This window comes from Onychomys torridus, chromosome 1 (assembly GCF_903995425.1).
Source record: "Onychomys torridus chromosome 1, mOncTor1.1, whole genome shotgun sequence".
In the NCBI taxonomy this organism is placed as follows: Eukaryota; Metazoa; Chordata; class Mammalia; order Rodentia; family Cricetidae; genus Onychomys; species Onychomys torridus.
This window is the reverse complement of record NC_050443.1, coordinates 178,795,881-178,814,848: the sequence shown is the minus strand read 5'-3', so window position 1 is coordinate 178,814,848 and position 18,968 is coordinate 178,795,881. Positions and strand designations below refer to the sequence as shown.

General features: G+C 43.8%; 1 protein-coding gene across 3 annotated transcripts in view; it reads right to left on the bottom strand.

Annotated features, from left to right (window-relative positions):
• Positions 1–18,968, bottom strand: part of Slc18a2 (solute carrier family 18 member A2) — a 34,199-nt gene that overhangs the window by 1,027 nt on the left and 14,204 nt on the right. For all 3 annotated transcript variants that reach the window (XM_036174050.1, XM_036174065.1, XM_036174057.1), the window contains 8 exons: positions 18,836–18,879; positions 18,703–18,763; positions 16,125–16,220; positions 8,658–8,736; positions 8,432–8,483; positions 7,517–7,580; positions 5,723–5,842; positions 5,475–5,608 (listed from right to left, as the gene is read on the bottom strand). In XM_036174050.1, coding sequence (XP_036029943.1) covers positions 5,475–5,608; positions 5,723–5,842; positions 7,517–7,580; positions 8,432–8,483; positions 8,658–8,736; positions 16,125–16,220; positions 18,703–18,763; positions 18,836–18,879 — 650 coding nt within the window. The remainder of the gene's footprint in view (positions 1–5,474; positions 5,609–5,722; positions 5,843–7,516; positions 7,581–8,431; positions 8,484–8,657; positions 8,737–16,124; positions 16,221–18,702; positions 18,764–18,835; positions 18,880–18,968) is intronic.

The window sequence follows — 18,968 nt, the reverse complement described above, 5'->3', positions numbered from 1 at the left end:
AAATGATACTTTCTTTTCAAAGCACTCTCAACGAGAAGTGCTTGTAGTCATTATTCCTGCTGACAGTGTGCTGAACCAAGCAGTAATCTGATAGATAATACAGCTGGCATCCTGTCAGGAACATGGCTACAAGTAGAGGAAAGCCTTAGCTTCACAATAAGCCTAGATGGGAAACTGAGAAAATGGGCATCCAGGCTTAAAGAACTTGACCAAAGTGTATACACCCCCAGCCACCAAAATCTACAGATGATCAAGTCCTTTATGTAGAATTGTGTATTTGCATGGACCATATCTCCATGTATATTTCAATTCAGCTTTACAGTACCGAACACAATACAGTGTAAATGGGTAGTGTGACTAGAGGATGATTTAAAATGTACAAATTAGTACAGATAATTGTTTTTAGACATTTTGGATTTAAACTTGTTGAGTACAGATCAGAGCTGGTGGTAGAGAGCAACAGTGTAGCCAGAATGGTGCAGAGGAAGAAGCCCAGGCAGTCCCAAGACAAATCCTACTTTTTTTAAGCATCCATGGCAGCTGGAGAAATGCAGTGTGCAAGCCAAATGAATCAGGTATGTCTTAGTCTCCCTCTGTAGGAACCATTCCCCTAAGATGTGTGTGTGTGTGCACGTACACACAGTCTGGAAATTTGAGTGGATTAAAATGTTGTGATCCTGCCTGTGGCAGTGGCAGTCTACCTTGGTGTCTGTTAGTTATTCCCAGCTCTTGTCCTGCAGATCTGATAAGGCTCCACTCAGTGCTTAACCCTTTTATCATTTCCCAAGAGATTCTCAAATGATCTGCTGTATGACACAAAGATAAGGACCCTAGTCAGGCTGTCATCTCAAACTGCCAGCTTCAAACTCAACTCCCTTTCCAATTATGCTTCTTGCTGAGTGAACTGATAATTGTACTTAAAGGGTTTGATTACTAAAATAATTGAAGCAACAGACATTGTATATTTGAACCATTCTCCCTGTGTTACACAAAGGGACAGTTAAAGGTAATCTCCCCAGATTATGTACCCAAAGATCACTTTGGAGATGGTTTGGGGGTAGAGTAGAGCAGCTTAGAAATGAGATCCCAGGTTCCTGCCTTCACAGTGACAGTGCTATCAACAACCTCCAGAACACTGCCTTGGTTACCATACATTATGTAAGACTGTAGCAGTCATCAGCTGACATGGATTTCTAGGGCACTTACGTATGTGCCCTTACCCTGAAGGTCTTACACCAATGACTTAACTCCAAAGTTATGGACTGGTCCCCCAGGATCACAGGTGGAGGACTCACTTGAGGTCCAGGGTTAGCAAAAGTTCTGCAGAGGAGATGGGAACTTAGGTGAATCCTGGAAGATGGGAGGATTTCCAGAAGACAGGTTTGAATGAGCAAATCATAGATTATAGAGGGTAGTAGGTAAAACACACTCAATCAACATGGCCACCAGAGGTCTCAGGAAGCAATGGAGACACCATTTGGAAAGCTACACCAAAGCCAGGAGCACCAGACATGAGCCTTGGCCTTTACTTGGCCCACAGGCAGCAAGACCACGTCAAAAAGAGTGGCCAGCATTGCTTTGTTCACAATCACCTTCATTTCTCCACTTCCCATTCACTTCTATAGGTAATCTTTAGAACTCCAGTGTGTACTCAATAAAAACTGTTCTGGTGATTGCTAGGTGTTGTGGCACATACTTTCCATCTCAGCACTCAGGAGGCAAGGCAGGTGGAGCTCTATGAGTTCGAGGGCAGCCTGCTCTATACAGAGTCCTAGATGAGTCAGGGATATATAGTGAGACCCTGTCTTAGTGAGACCCTGTCTTAAAAAGCTGCACTGGGATTAGGGAGATACCTTAATGGATAAAGAAAGTGCTTGCCTGGTAGGCATGAGGACATGAGTTCAATCTCTAAAGCCCACATTTTAAAAACTCAGGTGTAATGATGCACACTTGTTACCCCTGCACTAGAGAGATGAAACAGCCAACCAGATTCAGCTACTTAGTGAGCAAGAGACTCCAAAACCAAGGTAGATAGCCCCTGAGAAACAACACCCAAAGTTTCCTTGGGCCTCTACATGCATGGGCACTTGAACATGCACACTTTATGTGTACCCACACATACAGCCATGTTCTGCAGGGCTCATTACAACTGATTCTATCATGAAGATATAAGTGATCAGAATTTTTCAATTCGGCCGATAGCCTGTGTGTTTCAGGTAGCTTTCGTGAATATTGTTTCATGGCTTCAAAACCTAGTTTCATGTCCTCTGCCAAAAGCTTTACTGGGCAGTAGTTTTACTTTAAAAAAAAAAATTATGCATGGTTAAATATGCCAGATAGTGTGCTGTGAAAAGAGGAACACACAGCAGAGCAGGTAAGTCCATGGGGGACAAGTGCTCAGTGGCTCATGAAACAGGCAGGAAATTTAGGCTAGCACACCAAACACCATTGGGGGACAGAACTGGAGAGAAGGAGTTGGCACCAAAGGCACAGCAAAGCCCAGATATATCCAAACCCCTGCTAAATACCTAGCTCCCATCACTGCACACAGAGCAAAGCTGGGGTCTCCAAGTGGTTTAAAAAAAAAAAAAATCAGACCAAATGAAGTAAAGAAGTAATAAAAATTCAGTGCTGGGCTGATGAATCAGCAAATACACTTAGAAGGTAGGTGCTCCAATCTCAGGCTTAAGAAGACATGCATTCTAGTAGAAAAGTTTCATTCACTGTATACACTATGTAAGTGCCCAGAAAAGGGACAGGGGTCTACAAGTAGATTATAATGTACACCTCATGTATATTCTTATCTGCCACTAGACGCCCCACCTTTTCTTAACCCGTAGACAAGAATCCTTTTTTAGTGTGTTTTATGTGTGATGGGGTGGTGTGCATGCATATGTGAGTAAACTTTCACATTGTGTGTGTGTGTGTGTGTGTGTGCGCGCGCACTTGTATAGGCCAGAGGCTGACATTGAGTATCTTCATGCCTCACTTTATATATTGAGGAAGTGTCTCTCACTTGAACCCAGAGCATGCCATAGCCAGTCAACTTGTTCCAGTGATCCTCTCTCTGTTCTGCCTTCCTTATAGGTGGGCCACAACATCTGCCTGACATTTCCGTAGGTGCTGGGGATCTGAATTTGGATCCTTTGTGGCAAGTACTTTTATTAATGAAACTATCTTCCTCAGCACTAAACTGGGGTCTAAAAAGGACTTTATACAGCCATGCACTTAAAGGTGTCTGCTGGCCACAGTCCACTTCCTTTCCTGCCTTGGCAACAGAAACTTGGCACATCCTACCTTTTAAAAATAATTCTTTAAACTTGAAAACCAAAACTTGCCTCAGAACTCAGCTATTCTCACTCAGGTGTTTTAAGAAGTGAGGGTCCTGTGTCATTGTGTCATTGTCTTATGGGAGCAATTTTCCTCAGATGTCAGTATTGATATGCCTTACACGTTTACAGAGACTGAGCAATATAGGGTTTTCCCCTTTGCCTTTATCAGTAACATTATTTTTAAAAGCAGAAATAAGAACGGAAGAAAAGCTGTAGTGCTCACAACCAATTCACAGCCTGCTGTGATTTATAATCCTATAAAACACCATTGCATAGGCCACTAGTCTCTCACACAGAGCTGCAGGTTGAGTACTTGCAGGAAGTACTTAATGAAAGAATTCTTTGCTTAGGGTGGAATGCCTTCTGGCCCCCATGTCTCTGACACTTGGTGGCTCATGATCTTGCATTGTGTGATCAGCACTTGTATGTGCTGGGGTTTCTCAAGTGGGTGGTGATCTATTCTCTCATGGCACCCGTCCTGCCACAGCCCCCCCCCCCCCCCCCGCCCATTGTTAGAGGCTATCGATTTCCACCCACTTTTCAGATTTGCTTGCACATTCAACAAGCATCAGCTGCTGGGCACCATCTCAGATGCTAGAACTGTGCCTGTCAAATGGCATTCCTCCAATTATATTAATTATAGACATTAGAGACAGTTACTGCTGAGACTCTAACTCTCACAACACTCCTGTGAAGCGCTATTTCCCAGTGCAGTAGAGAAAACGGAGAATTGCAGACTTCTGTGGGGAGCCAGCACAGCTGCCCTCAGGCCCTTCACCGTGCCACAGAGATGGACACAACCAGTTTGGAAGCAGGAAGTCAGAGAAGGGGTGGTGCTCCTACCCAAGGATCTCCACAGTACCCCCTCCTTTCCTAGGAGCCCAGCCATGAGTAAAAGTCTCTAGTTAAATCTTGTATAGTTCAGGGCACAAAGTCAGCGGCTAGAGACCAATGTGTTTTTAAGATATAGTAAGTGGATAGGTGAATGCAAAATGCCTCATACAAACATTGGTTACACAACCTAAATTTTGGTTCTGTTTTTAAATTTGCTTTTGGAGGAAACCATCAAGAGGAGTACAGGTCAGAAAGCACTTCTGTGCTGGACTTAGTGGCACAGGCCTGTAATGCCAGCTACTCCTGGAACTGGAGTGGGAAGATCCTAACTTTGAGGCCTGTCTGGTTTCCCACAGAGTAAGATTAAGGCCAACCTGGGCAACTTAATGAGACCCTGTCTCAAGATAAAAACATTTTTAAAGGTAAAAAAGAGGGCTAGAAATCAATAGTAGAATGCTTTGCCTGGCACACACAAAGCCCCAGATTCAGTCCACAATATCAGAAAGAGGAAACCTACAGAAATCTTGTCTGATGTACTCCAAAAGAACATGACAAAGAAGCCTTAGATCTGTCCCTGAACATAATACTACCACTTCCTGTGGGCTTTTCCTTCATCCTAGTCCAGACAGTCTCCTTTCAGCTAAACTACTTTACTTTAGTCTGGGGCACCACTGCCAGGACAGACAATGAGCAGCAGCAGTGAGCCTTTTTGTTGGGTAAACACCTTAGAAAGGGTACAAGACTTACACATATCCCACTTCAGATTTAGAGCCAATAATTTGAACTTGTTCTAAAAAAAAAGAACTTTATTCTCTATAGCTTGCCCATGGCCATGATTCTAGTCCTGAAGATAAGAACTAAATAGTCCTTTGTCCTCACATGTGTGCCCCAGGATGTAAATATGATGATCTTTCATAGACTCCTAAAAACATCTCCAGATTCTTATGCCTGGTGAGGACCAAGACACCAACTATCACTGAGTGCTATAAGGCTAGAAGAAAAGCAAGTAGAACCATAGCCAACTAGATTGAATTGTCCCAGGGTTATATTTGATTGGCAAGAATTATACAATGTTAATCTAAATATGAAAATAATTTCATCCTCAAAATCATGAACATGAGGCTTAAAAGAAACAACTGTGAAAATAACATGAATAAGTGAAGTTACTGTATAGTGACTAAAAAGGAACTCTATTTCTGTTTGGAGGTTTCTATTGGAAAGGAACAGAAATATAGAATGTAGTAGAATTGAGCTATGTAGAAACTATCCAGATGGCTATACCAAAATTATCAAAAGCAGATTTCTTACCATTTTTTCTTCCTTAGCAGGTGGACTTCGAAGAAAAAAGCAGAGTGGAGCAAAAACAATATCAATTATTCCAATAATTGTCATGAGCCAAGGAAAGCCAATTGCCTTTGCAATGGCACCACCCGCAGAGGGACCTTTGGGGAAACAGAAAATCAGCACTTTCTCCAAGTGTCTTATTGTGAGAAAATGTAAAGATTAGTGTATTTCTAGGTTTTATATCTCCTGCATTGAGGTAAAGGTTGTCTTACCAATAGCATACCCCATACAAAAGGCCACATCCGCAATGGCATATACACTCCCATAAACAGACACGTGCCGTAGGTCGACCAGGTAGCCCATGATAGGCATCATGGAGGAATCCACCATCCCTGTAGATAGTCAAGGAACAGTGTATGGAAAAGTGGTATGAAACAGAAGCAGGTTGAATGTCAGGGACTGTGTCCTAAACTCAGTCCATTGCCAGCTCTTCCTCTCTGACATTGCCACTTGCTCATCTGTGACAGACCCCCGACAACAGACCTTTCATTGTGGATAGTAAGCAAAAGGATTCAGAGAGGAGTGGAATTCAGGATTCTGTGTCCTTATTAGGTCACCATTTGTAGGCTGTCTGACCTCACCTTATAATCTCTTGTAATGGGCCATCTTTTGTGTCAGGGGAAGGTACCCAGTCCTCTGGCAACTCATCTATTACTGTCTTCCAGGTATAGTATATTACAGGCCACTGGAACCTGGCCTACTAACTGATGCCTTCCTGATCCACTATTTTTCTAATCACTTTTCCCTTGCCAGTTAGCACACATACAAAATCAGTCAACCTCTTTCCCACTTTCCACCCCGCTCCAACACCAGGCCTTAGACCATGAGAGTTACCAAGCTGGAAAGTACTCAAGTACTAGAACTCAATGGGGGGTGAGAGAGCATCTCTTACTGCTCAGAAAACTAAAACCTGAAGAGCTCCTTAGTTGGCTAAAACCAACAATGACTGAGACCAGCATCTTACTGCTCAGAAAACTAAAACCTGAAGAGCTCCTTAGTTGGCTAAAACCAACAATGACTGAGACCAGCATGACAAGCTGTGGCTTCTTGACTACCAAAGGACAAGGATCAGAAAGATGTGTTCAGAGTTCTAGGTGCAAATCCTAGCTGAATGAGCATGGTTGTGCCTAGCCTCAGAACACTGCTTCCCCCTGTCTAAATGGGGTGCTTTGAAAGTGCTTTTAGTGACTGATGCCTGTGAACACATGCCGAGGGGCTGGTGCACAGCAGCAGGTGGATAAGAGAAATAGCTTTCATTTGTTTAGTATTTGTGATCATCTGATGTGTGCAGCCTGCTGCAGAGAAAGAGTGGACCAAACCTAAGAGGTGGTTGTTAAGCACAGAGTTGAAGAATGAATTACAGCAGGATTGGTGTAGAGGTCCCTGAGGAGACATAAGATGCCAGGGCTGCCCAACCTCCTGTAGAGGGTCAGAAGATATCCCATTCATTCTTTCTGCTACATCACTCAAAGACTAAATTCCTGACACTACTGTGTAACAGATTTGACCTTTACTTTATCATGTTAATCAGTATTTTATAAGTGAGAAACAAAAGCATACCATTAGTCCAGACTTACTCTAATGTTTTATTTCCCTTTGCTTCTGAAAATCCCTGCAGTGCACAACATGGTACCTTACCAGCCTGTATTTTCTTTACCAAGCCTCATAAGAAAAGCACATAGGAAGTCTGTCCCTAGCCACATTTGGGAAGGTCTGCTCTTAGACTTGAACTAAATCGAATGTGCTACAGATGAGGAAGCATGTGTTTGCTGGAGTACAGCCGTGAAGCATCAGTCTGCTTCTGCCAACACCACCTGACTTTCAACAAGCATCTTCATGGATCTAGATTACGGGTTGTTCATGAACAAATCTCATTGCAGCCTCCACTTCAGCTTCTGGAAATCTGAGCTTTGGTACCTATCTATAGGCTGTACACTCTTCAAGAAGAGAATCTCTGCTAGAGAGAGTGCAGCTCCAAATTGAGGCCCACGGCCCATGTGACTTACCAATTGCAAAACCAACTCCAAAGTTCGGAGCGATGAGTCCATAGATATTTTTTGCAAAAGGAATCTGTAAGAGGAAGTTAATATGCTAAAATAAAAGATATTGACTCTAATAAAATCATCTTGAAAAGAAAGCCTAAAAATACCTTTTATCTGGGCCTAATGGACCTGTCCCCTTTTGAAAGAAATAAGAGCAGAGAAAGGAAGGGGGTTGCCATCCTAATCTTTAAAATCCAAAGCCTAGATTGAGGGTGTAGTTTAGTGGTAAAGTGTCTGCCTACCATGCATGACACCCTTGGGTTCAATCTCCAGTGCAATCAATCAATAGCTGTATGTCAAAGCCTGAAATGTAAATTCTGACTACTGTGAAAACTTCATTACATGGCTCCTTTGAAAGATGGCTTCATCCACTCTCTTGACAAAGAGAAGACAGCCATATTTGGGGAGATATTAGCCACTAAAATATGTTTATTCTAGAGTAACATCTTGCTGTTGTTCAGAGTAGCTGCCATAAAGTATTTAAGACACTTGCCATGTTTAGTGGTTCATGCCTATAACCTAGCATTTGCAAGAGCAAGGCAAAGAGGATTATCGTCAGTTCTAGGCTGGCCTGGGTTACATAATGAGACCTTAAGAAAACTACAAAAAAATTAAAAAATACAAAAAAATAGAAAAATAACTTGGTAAACTACATAATAAATTTGCTTAAATAACATCTGATCTAAAGTGAAATAATATGCCCATCTTTCCAGAAATGTTTGAAATGACTTTTAAAAACTGGAAAAAATGAAGAACATAATAAAACCAAATATTAGCAAACTCAAACTGTTATAAAATGTTGCCTGGTGAGTCAAAACAAGAGTTTCAGTCTCATATCCCCACCCCCCCACTGCCTGTCAAATTCAATCTTTCACTCACACATAAAATGCTGATTCCAACAATTATCATTCCCAGAAGAGCACAAAGCCACCTATCAAAAGAAAAAGCATGTCAATAAATGAACACTTAGGGTGTTTTTCCTAAGACACATCTTCAGTGAAAATCATAGCAGTTACTTGTAGTAGCTAAGACAGAAACACTGAATTTCTTCAAAGAACCACATTATTATCAAAACAATAGAATGAATGCTTTCATTTAATCTTACCTTCCCATTTTGTGTGCCAGTATCCCAAAAATATTGGTTCCAATGAGATAAGAGATACTTGCTGGCAAGAAAGCAATGCCTGTGGATTTATGAAAAGGATACCTTATCAGCACTTCTACAAGTCACATGTCAGAAAAACTAATAATCACAGACACTGAAGCGATGATTCGAGAAGATGAAATGAAGTCTGGGGCCTGCACCCATGCAGCTAATATCCGGTTTCAGTCTGGACCCCACATGGCTTATCCATTCCAGAAAGCTGCCGAGACACTTCAGAAATGGAAACCATTTTTCTATCAGCAGCTACATCTCACCTCCATCTGAGTCTGGTGACAATATTACTTGTGGACTGACAGAGACCATCCCCAGCTGTGGGAGTCCAGCAATGGCCACCCATGTGTTCTGGGCATTTGCATATGTGTTTTCACCTCAGAAATTCTTGACAAAAGGCATAGCCATTGAAGAATTCAGGGCAACTAGGAACAAGTGAAAAGGAAGCAGTGGAGACTAGCCAAAGCCCATAGTTGCTTTCCCTTGTAACTTTACACACATGTATGTGTGCACACAAGGCTTTGCCACACAAAGAGGACTATGGAACATCTACTGCTCCATACCCTGTTTTTCTCAATTAACTGTGAACATCTTCCTATCTTAAAAAAAGAAAAAATAAAAAACTACTTGGTCATTTTTCATGGTAAAACTGTGATTGACAGATTCGTCATGCCCAAGACTTAATAGCTCTCCAAGGGGAGACAATGAGCCAGAAGCAATTTCCAGCAGGCAAAGGCAAAGTTGCCTTGAACACGGCCAGCACTGAACAAAAAAGCCCGTCAAGATAAGCCATATGAGTATCCAAGAGATCTGTCCACTTCAGCCCTTCTGCTCATTATTAGGATGAGATCTATACAAGAGACCACTTTTCAAAATGTCTTAATTTCAGTATTTTTCCCTGAAGTCAGATATGCTAGATTTGATGCCAAGCCTTGCCCTCAAACAATAAGAGCTGGTTTGTTCTGCACCATCTTTGTGTGTGCTAGCTATGCATAGTCCACAATTGCCGGTCTAGGCAGGCATGATTAGTGCCTTTAAGGATTAGACCCTAAGAGAAGCTGTCAGAAGTCTGATCCTCTAACACAATAGAAATTTCAGGTTAATGGGGTCTATGATCAAAACGCAAAACAGAATCATGTCAGAACTAGGATTCTGGGAAATGACAGTAGAGAGCAATCATATGTTCCTGGAAATCATTTCCATCACACCTAATGATATGCAGAGGCCAAACAGTCACTCAGTATAATCTGATTGGGCAAACATTTACTGACAGCCATATGCTCAGTACACCACCAGCTTACAGCAAAAGCAATGAAAATATGAGTCCTGTCGCCATGGAAGTGTCTTTGAGGGAAAGAATCAGATGGTGTTTGATCTGTGACATGGCTTTGCTAAGAACATCATAAGATACAGTTCTGAGAACCCTGAACCTGCAGCTGGTCACACTCTCTAAAGCAGACAGGATTAAAACCTGACCACAGAAAGTCTGTGGTAAACCTCCCACACTCTGCAGACCAGGTTGGGCTGGGTAATAGAAATCATGTTGACTTTGCCTCAGTATCAGTTGGAACCAAGGGCCATGGTTGTATAAATGCAAACTGTGAGAAAAATAACAGCAGGACAAATAGCCACTGGCATATGGCCTCAGGATCAGAGAAACAAAATGAAACTGAAGGAACTGTTCTATGGGAACTCTGAGGACCAGATCCCATTTGACAAGGGAGCTGCCACTCTCATCACTGCCCTGGAAGGCTGCAGTCCAACATTAGGGGAGATATCCTGTAGATAAGAAGGAAATTGGTTTTTGCATAAATTTTTGCATAAGATTTCATTAAGATGAAATGTTAAATGTTAACAAAACTAGAAGACCCTCATGTACATCACTGCTGACTGCACCCATCAACCAAACAGTCTACTTGACCTTGGCCCACAGACACCCTTTTGTTTCTAGTCAAAGAAGACAGCTCTGAGGGCCCAGCTAGGATCCAAGGACTCCTAATGTACCTGACTGCAGTTAGAACTTCAAGCAGGGACACAGACAGGCTCCTCAATGCCAGCGAGCAGCCCAACCTACTCAACCTGAAAGGGAGGCCAGGCTCACACAGGACTGAGAAACACAAGGACCTTATTTTCCATGGGCAGCAAGGCCATCATGATTCTAAGCAAAACTGCACTGGATTAGAAAGTACAAAACAAGGTGTTGGCTTGAACTTACAGCTTTCTAGCTGAACTCTGCAAGGTTCAAACCCTGTAAAGCCCTGTGAGAAGCCATTGTTCCCATCCTGTATACTCAGAATGTGGGGGCTCAAGTGACACACTGTGTCATGTGGCTGTGAACAGACTTTTTCCAGAGTGACTTCAGTGACATGGTTCCATGCAAATCCCCTTTCCCCATTCTCCACCCTGGCCTGCTGGCCTCCCACCCCACTTTCCCCATGTCCTAGCTCCATTGTGGCAGGCAGGATGTGCCCCCAGAGCATGGCTGGCCACCTAAAGAAAAGGTCCTATCTGGGTGTGCTAGCAAATGCCTTTTATCCCAGCATTCAGGAGGCAGAGGCAGGAGCATCTCTGTAAGTGAAAGGCCAGCCTGCTCTACATAGGGAGCTCTAGGACAGCTAGGACTACATGGAAAGGCCCTGTCTCAAAAAAGAAAGAAAGAAAGAAAGAAAGAAAGAAAGAAAGAAAGAAAGAAAGAAAGAAAGAAAGAAAGAAAGAAAGATAAAGGGGGATGTGGAGGGAGGAAAGGTTCTGTTTGAGGGTACCCACTTCACAGAACTGGAGAGACCACTGTCCCTCAAAAACAGGGTTTCCACAGAGAAGTCACAGGCAGAAACTGGCTCTGAACCTCATAGACTTCCCTCAGAACTCTCCCCACCTGAGTGAGAAGTGTTAGTTGCACCTGGTCTATACACAGCATCCAATGTCATATGCTTTTGCTCTAAGAGGAGCTCCCACAGGCTCCTCCCTCATCTCCAGTCACACCAGAAAACCTCACAGGGACCAGTCCACCTCCGTCCTGAGCAGCAAAGCAGGGAGAGGCTTGTGCTATCATAAAGCATCAGGGAAATGGATGCTGTACATGTGACCTGAGAGGTGGCAATAGTGAGTCCTTGAGACTCTTATGTGCCTCCGATGATCCACCCCGATTGTTCCTAATACTGGATTGGCTAATACTGGAACTAGAGTGTAGGCCTTTGTTGCCCTGACCTAAGTAAGAAAAGCCTGCAGGCTCAAGTCCTGGCATCCCCAGACTACACATGGTTAGCAACTCATTTGTTCTTCATCCACTTGCCAGGCTAGCACAGGATGTCCTATGAAGTCACAACTGGTTAGGACAGAATGGGCTCCCTGCCTGGCAGACCCATCCTCGCCCCACATCCCATTCAAAACAAACGTGCCAGAATAACCAGCAAATGTGTTTGGCTCCAACCTTGTCTAGGGCTGTTATACAGGGCCTGCATTTATTTCCCTTGGGGAGTTACAGGCCTCACCCTGAACTCGGCCCCTGTGCATCAAGCTGCCTGGGAGAAGTCATTGGCTTTGAAATGGAGGTGAAAAGAAAACAACACAAAGAGTTCATCCTCAGCAGCTGCAACTCAGGACCTGTTCAACATGGGATGAGGAGGTACTGGGAGCAGGTCAAACTGAGGCCTTCTGGAATAGTCATCTGCCATCTCTTCATTCCTGAAAACTATAGCCAAAACCAATTCATGAGAGCAATTACATGCCACTTACATAGCTAAAATGTCTGTTCGGCTCTGACTTCCAATCTTTCCAAAGATGACAGGGAAACAGTCAGTCAGAGACCAGATTTCTGAGGGACAGCTCCAGAGCAAAGGCCACTGGCTCCAGGCTACTCCACACTACTCATCCCACAGTGCCCTTTGTTCAGGGCCAGATTGTTACAGGAGCCACTAGTCCCAAGCTGTAGACACCACTAAGAGGATCTTTCCTCTCACACTGAAGATGAGGCAAGAGTTAAAATCAGATTCTTTCCAAGAGACAAAACTACCTCTGAGGTGAACGGCAGGTGGAGCCTGAGGGTAGGTCAGCTAAATTCTAGGCATCAGGGAGCCTGAGTTCTAGCTCATGTGGCCCTGGGGCTCCTCGCTGACCTTAAAAACTTTAAAAAGAAAGCCTCAGGCTCTGTCTGGAGAAGACAAGAGCAGAGCAGGCTAAGTGCCCTGCACATGGCCAGGACACATTCAATTAGGGTCATAAGGCTGATAAGTGGAGATACTGGCAACATCAGAAAGCTTCCCAATTGAGACGTGAAGTAAAAGCATGGTGTTTGACCAAGCCATGCAATCCCCAAGTGGACGAACGGTGCCTCCTGAGAACAGTTTAGCTGCAGGGTGCCAAGGACCAGAGGGAAGGAGACATTGGAACCTCCCAAAAGGATCAGCTGTGGTCTCCACACATAACAGCCTGTTCACACTAAGAGGGGCAGAAAGTATGCCTAGCAGTGGCTTTCTCCAGGAGCCTGGAAACTCCTTTGGGAATCCACTTCTGCCCTGACAGGGAAGGTCTGAACTATAGTGATTAAGCTAAGAATCCATCCTCTACTGAACAGCACATGTGGCTTGTGTTTGGTTTCGCCACAGAATTCACATCCTATAAAATCTACCGTTTTCAGTGTTTCCAATTGGGTGGTTTTCAGCATATTCCCAAGGCTGAGCAACCATTATCAGGAACAGAATCCATGAGGTTGCCACCTTCTTCAAAAGAAACTTCCCACCTGCTACAAGTCCCTCACCCATACCCTATCTGGGTTGTTTGAGGCCTTTTTGGGACTGTTTGATGGACAGACACAGCAAGCATTACAGAACCTGAAGGGGCTGGAACTTTGTTGAGACACATGTCCTGAGTTAAGCAGAGTCAAGTAAGAGGTCAGTCCAAGCTAGGGCTGGGTTAGAGGAGAGATGAGTTTGACCTGAGTTTGATCCCATAGACTTACATGGTAGAAGGAGGCAAGCTGTCCTCTGATCTTCTCAAGTATACTATGGTACACCACACACACACACACACACACACACACACACACACACACACACACAGAGAGAGAGAGAGAGAGAGAGAGAGAGAGAATATAATGAAGTCAGAACTAAGCATCTCCATATGAAGATATCCATGTGAGTTGAAGGAACTAAGAAAATAAAATTCATCTCTAAGACAGAAAATACATATCTAAATAAAGTTGGGGGGCGGGGACACTAGCTTCCCAGAACGTTTAAAGTTACAGTGATTCAAGAGGGGGTCACAGCACAGGGACAATGGCAGATATGTGAGAGAAAAGAGAGAATCCAGAAATGGGCCCAAGAATACATGGCCACTCAAAGAGAAATGGAGATGGGGATCAGATGCTCCCAGAGACATGGCCCAGGCATGATAGCTGGCCACATGGAAAATACATCACATCCCTATGCCAAAATTAGAGCAAAGTTAATTCCATGCAAACCTAATATTATAAGGCAAAAACACATAAATGCATTAAAGGAATACAGGGGCTATTTAATTTTTAAATGATCTTGGCAAGGGAAAGGCCTTTTTGAGCTAGACAACAACATAAAAACAGAAGCCTGTCAAATCTGACACAGCATTTTAAATGTTCTGGGACGTGAAACACATCACTTATAAAGTAAAAGGACACAACAAAGTGAGGGCAATATTTGCAAAATTTCTCATAAAAGGTTAATACCTGATACAAAAAGAATATTTTATCAGTAAGAAAAGAACAAATAGCTCAATGAAAAAAAATGATAGAGATTATCAGCAATAATCCCACACTAACCAAGTGTGGTACATACTTGTGATCCTGGTACTCAGCAGGCTGAGGCAGGAAGATCAGGAATTTTTGAGGCCAGCTTGAGTTACATAATGATCTCTCTCTTCTCTCTCTCTCTCTCTCTCTCTCTCTCTCTCTCTCTCTCTCCCTTCCTTCCTCCCTCCCTCCCTCCCTCCCCCCTCTCTCTTGTGTACATACGTACCTACCTACTACATCAGTTTAACTTGGGGAAGGTACCCTGCAGATACCTGTCCTAACATGAGGGAAAGAGGGAAAGGCATGAGCATTCCCCAGTATGGACTGGTGTAGTGGGTAGCCATTCCAGTTGCAGATGCCGGGGCTCTCTTGGTTCCTGGACACTGGAGGTAAACCAAGCAGAGTTCTCCAGAGAACACCGCTGGACTGCACCATACCTTCCCCAGACCCTGAAACCTATCCCTTCATTTGTAAGTTACCCCACAAAATAAACCTTCCTTTTAACTACATAGAGTGGCCTTAATAATTTCACCAATAGACCGGTGGTAGAAATGAACTATGACACCCTTCAATAGGGACTGCTTGAAAATATATATCACTGAGATGGGGTCATGGATCAAACCATAGGGCACACAAGCAAGAAGACCAGAATTCAGCCCCTAGGATCCACATAAAAAGCTGGGCATGGTGGGATACACCTGTAATCCCAACATGGGGAAGTGGAAACAGAAGTGCCTTGGGGCTCCCTTGTTCTGCGAGCTTAGCTGACTGATGAGCTGCAAGTTCAGTGAGTGTCTCCAATGGCATTGACCTCTTGCCTTCACATACATACACATGTGTACAAGTATCTGCACAGGAAGAAGGGCAATAAAGGAAGTTATAGGGGATGCCCAGATGGCATGGAGGAAAGTCCCCATGTGGCCTAGACTGTAGCATGTTTAGACTGGAGAGCTAGGAGTGATATCCATAATGAGCAAAACCACAGCAAACTCAGCTCAGGTGATAGACCTAACCACACTGAGAGGCTCGCTCATCTCTGCCAGAGAGTTCAAGGAATACATTCATAAATGCTACACAGAAAACTGAGAATAGAGAAAGACAAGGTAATGACTAACTCAAGGAAGAATGAATTGGAAAAGAGTTAATCAATTGTGGTACAATACAGAGTTCAGCTTGGGGACAATATTCACAGTCACAATAATGTCAATAATAAATTCTACTCTAACAAAGAAATGTGCCGCAATTATAAAGAGTCTACCAGTATCTGTGGATGATACATTCCAAGACCTCAGTAGATACCTGAAGCTGGAGAGAGTACACAAATCTATGCATATCTACCTATGATACAATGTAGTTTATAAAACAGACACTAAGAGATTAACAATGACAGCGATGAACTTATAACAATTCTAACAATGTCCTGTAATAAGATCAGTGTGGATGTTTCCTCTACCTACTCTATATTTCATTCCCCTTTTCACTTGAAGCATCTGTCAGGAATGATAAAAACAACAACAACAACAACAAAAACCACCAGAGCTAAAACTGACCCCAAAGTCCATTTGGGACAAGCAGTAGTGATCACTCTATCACCTTGCAGTAGGTGGTTCTGAAGGGCAGGCATACAGACAGATAGGACCCATCCTAGTCCTTACCCAGCTGCCACTTTCGGGAACACATGGTCTCCATCATCCAGATGGGCAGGGCAGGCTCCAGCATGGCTATCCCCATGTTTGCAAAGCAGATGGAGCCTGCATAGGAGGAAGAGTGTTAGTGAGCTTCCACCTTCACACTGAGTGTCTGTGATCACTCCAAACATGGACCCCATGTGCCCCAGCTCAGAGACCCTTCTTCCGTAAGATAAAAGCTAAACACTGAGCCAAGGGGATATCAAGGAGTATTAACTTTAATTTTGAGCAAGTCCAATCCCAGAGTTATAAAGTCTGTAACTGGAGGGATTCATCAAGCTCTTTTGGCTTAACCCATCCTTCTCACAAATGAAGAAAAAGTGTTCCAATTCATTAAGGAAGAGAGCTGCGTGCAGCAGCCGGCAGACCCACAACATGGGGCATCCTGAGGCTCTTGTGACTGGGTTTTACTGTGCAATGGGCTTGGATAATTTTTTCTTTTCTTTTATTATTTTTTTTAAGTTTGGATTTTTTTATTATTAAATCTTTAAATTTTATTTTACATACCAACCACAGTTTCCCTTCCTTCCTCTCTTCTCATCCCATCTGCCCACTTCCTTTCTACCCCCTTATGCATTCCTAAGAAAGAGTAAGGCCTCCAATGGAAGTCAGCAAAGCATAGCATATCAAGTTGAGGCAGGACTAAGCTCCTTCTCTCTGTAGCAAGGCTGAGCGAGGCATCACCCCCCCCATAGGAAAAAGGTTCCAAAAAGCCAGCTCACAGGCCAGGGACAGATCCTGGGCCTACTCCTAGAGGCCACAATCAAACTACACAACTGTCACCCTTATGCAGAGGGCCTAGGTCGATCTATGATCCCTGAGGAGTCAGAAAATCCAAGGGTCATAGTGCACTGTGTACACGTGTGCTGGGGACAGGTGTTTTTCTAGCCATATAACAGCGAGTATCCATACAAATATTCATCATTCATCTGTTAACCAAGCTCTTTGTAAATACAGAGCCATCTGGAAAAAGACACATAGAATGGCCCTCCATCATTCTAGAAGCTTCCTGTGTTGTGTTCCGTGGAACCTGTAATTTGCTAGAACAAAGTCAAAGAAAGCTGTGCAATCATGATGACAGTGTGTACATTTCATTCCTGGTGACATTTAACAGCAGAACATATGAACAATCGTACTCTCTCTCCATTCACCTCACCCCTAATTGCCTACAGCACCACCACAACCACATGTAACACAACAACTGTAGCTAGTTTAATAGTGTGATTAATAGGTACATCTGTGATTTTCCTTTCATCACTGAGGTTCCAAGAAGCAGTGAGGGCCTAGACTGCACTGCCTGGCCCATAAGTGCTCAATTAAGGGAGTTTACATCTCGAGGACTCTCCCCTCACAGACCCCTTTCCACCTCATCTTGGCTCTAGAGTGTCTCCTGCACCCTGTAGAGCCCAAGGCATGAAGAGCTTGGGGCACTGGCTTCCCAGTCTTTACCCTATATGCTGCCTTGGTTAAATCTTACAGCAGAAGAGTTCAATAAAAACAGTCCAGACCTGGGCGGTGGTGGTGCACACCTTTAATTCCAGCACTCGGGAGGCAGAGGCAGGTGAATCTCTGTGAGTTTGAGGCCAGTCTGCTACAGAGTAAGATCCAGGAAAGGCTCCAAAACTACACAGAAAAAGCCTGTCTCAAAAAAAAAACAAAATAAAACAAAAACAAAACAGCTTGATTGTTTCTCTGTCTCTCTGTCTCTCTCTGTCTCTCTCTGTCTCTCTCTCTGTCTCTGTCTCTCTCTGTCTCTCTGTCTCTCTCTCTCTGTCTCTCTCTCTTTCTCCTTTTTTCTTTCTTTCTTTTTTGAGACAAAAATTTCATATAGCCTAGGCTGGTCTTTCCTACACAGCTGAGGACCTTGTATTAGATTACAGATAGGCATTACCAAGCCAAGTTTATACAGTGCTGGTAAATGAACCCAGGTTTTGTGCATGACAGGCAAACTCTATCAACTGAGCTATATCAGCAGCCCCCAACTTAAAGGGCTAAATATAAATCTTCTATAGAAAACAAGACCTGGTTGTCTCAAACATTCTCAGTTTTTCTATAATGTGGGAGCCCTCCTTAGACAAATTATCCCCTCTCCAGTTGAACCACTCTACAGGGTTGCCAGAGGGCTACTTGCTGGTCTCAGTCTTGTATCTGGGCACTGTAAGGGAGGCCCAGGCCCAAAAGAAAAGTGAACTGCCTCCCCTGGGACAGAGCCACAGAACCCCAGAGTATTGTTTGTTTGTTTGTTTGTTTTGTTGTTGTTGTTGTTGTTTAGTCAATCTAGGCCTCATGTCACTCTGCAGGCAGAGAGGTGCCCTCTAGGGCTCAGTTCTCAGGCCAAAGGCCCACCTGAGACAACTGAGGTGAGGTAAGCAAGCCTTTCTATAAAGTTCAAGGGCCAGTAGTGAGCCTTTAACACAAAGACAAGAAACAAAGGAGGAAAATGCAGGATATCCCACATCCCTGAACGTATTTCCAGCAGGCAAATGGAAATCATCCCCTACTGCTCTTAGAACTATTCTTAACTTCAAGAACTCAGGAGCCCCACCTGCAGCAATGAGGATGTATGGATCCTTCAGCAGGGTGGTCAGGGGTGTCCCCTTCTGACTCTGTAAGGCAAAAACAGGGGTTAGAAAGGGTTACCTGAACTACCCTTTGGCCTTGACCTCCCAGTTGCTTACCTCTGGCTGCACTCGGGATGGCTGGAGCACAAAGAGTTGAATAGCTACAAAGGAAAACCACAGATGATCCTCTCGGAAAGCAGATATGGCCCAGGTACATGCCATTATAGAGGCCAAAGCCACAGCCACTCAC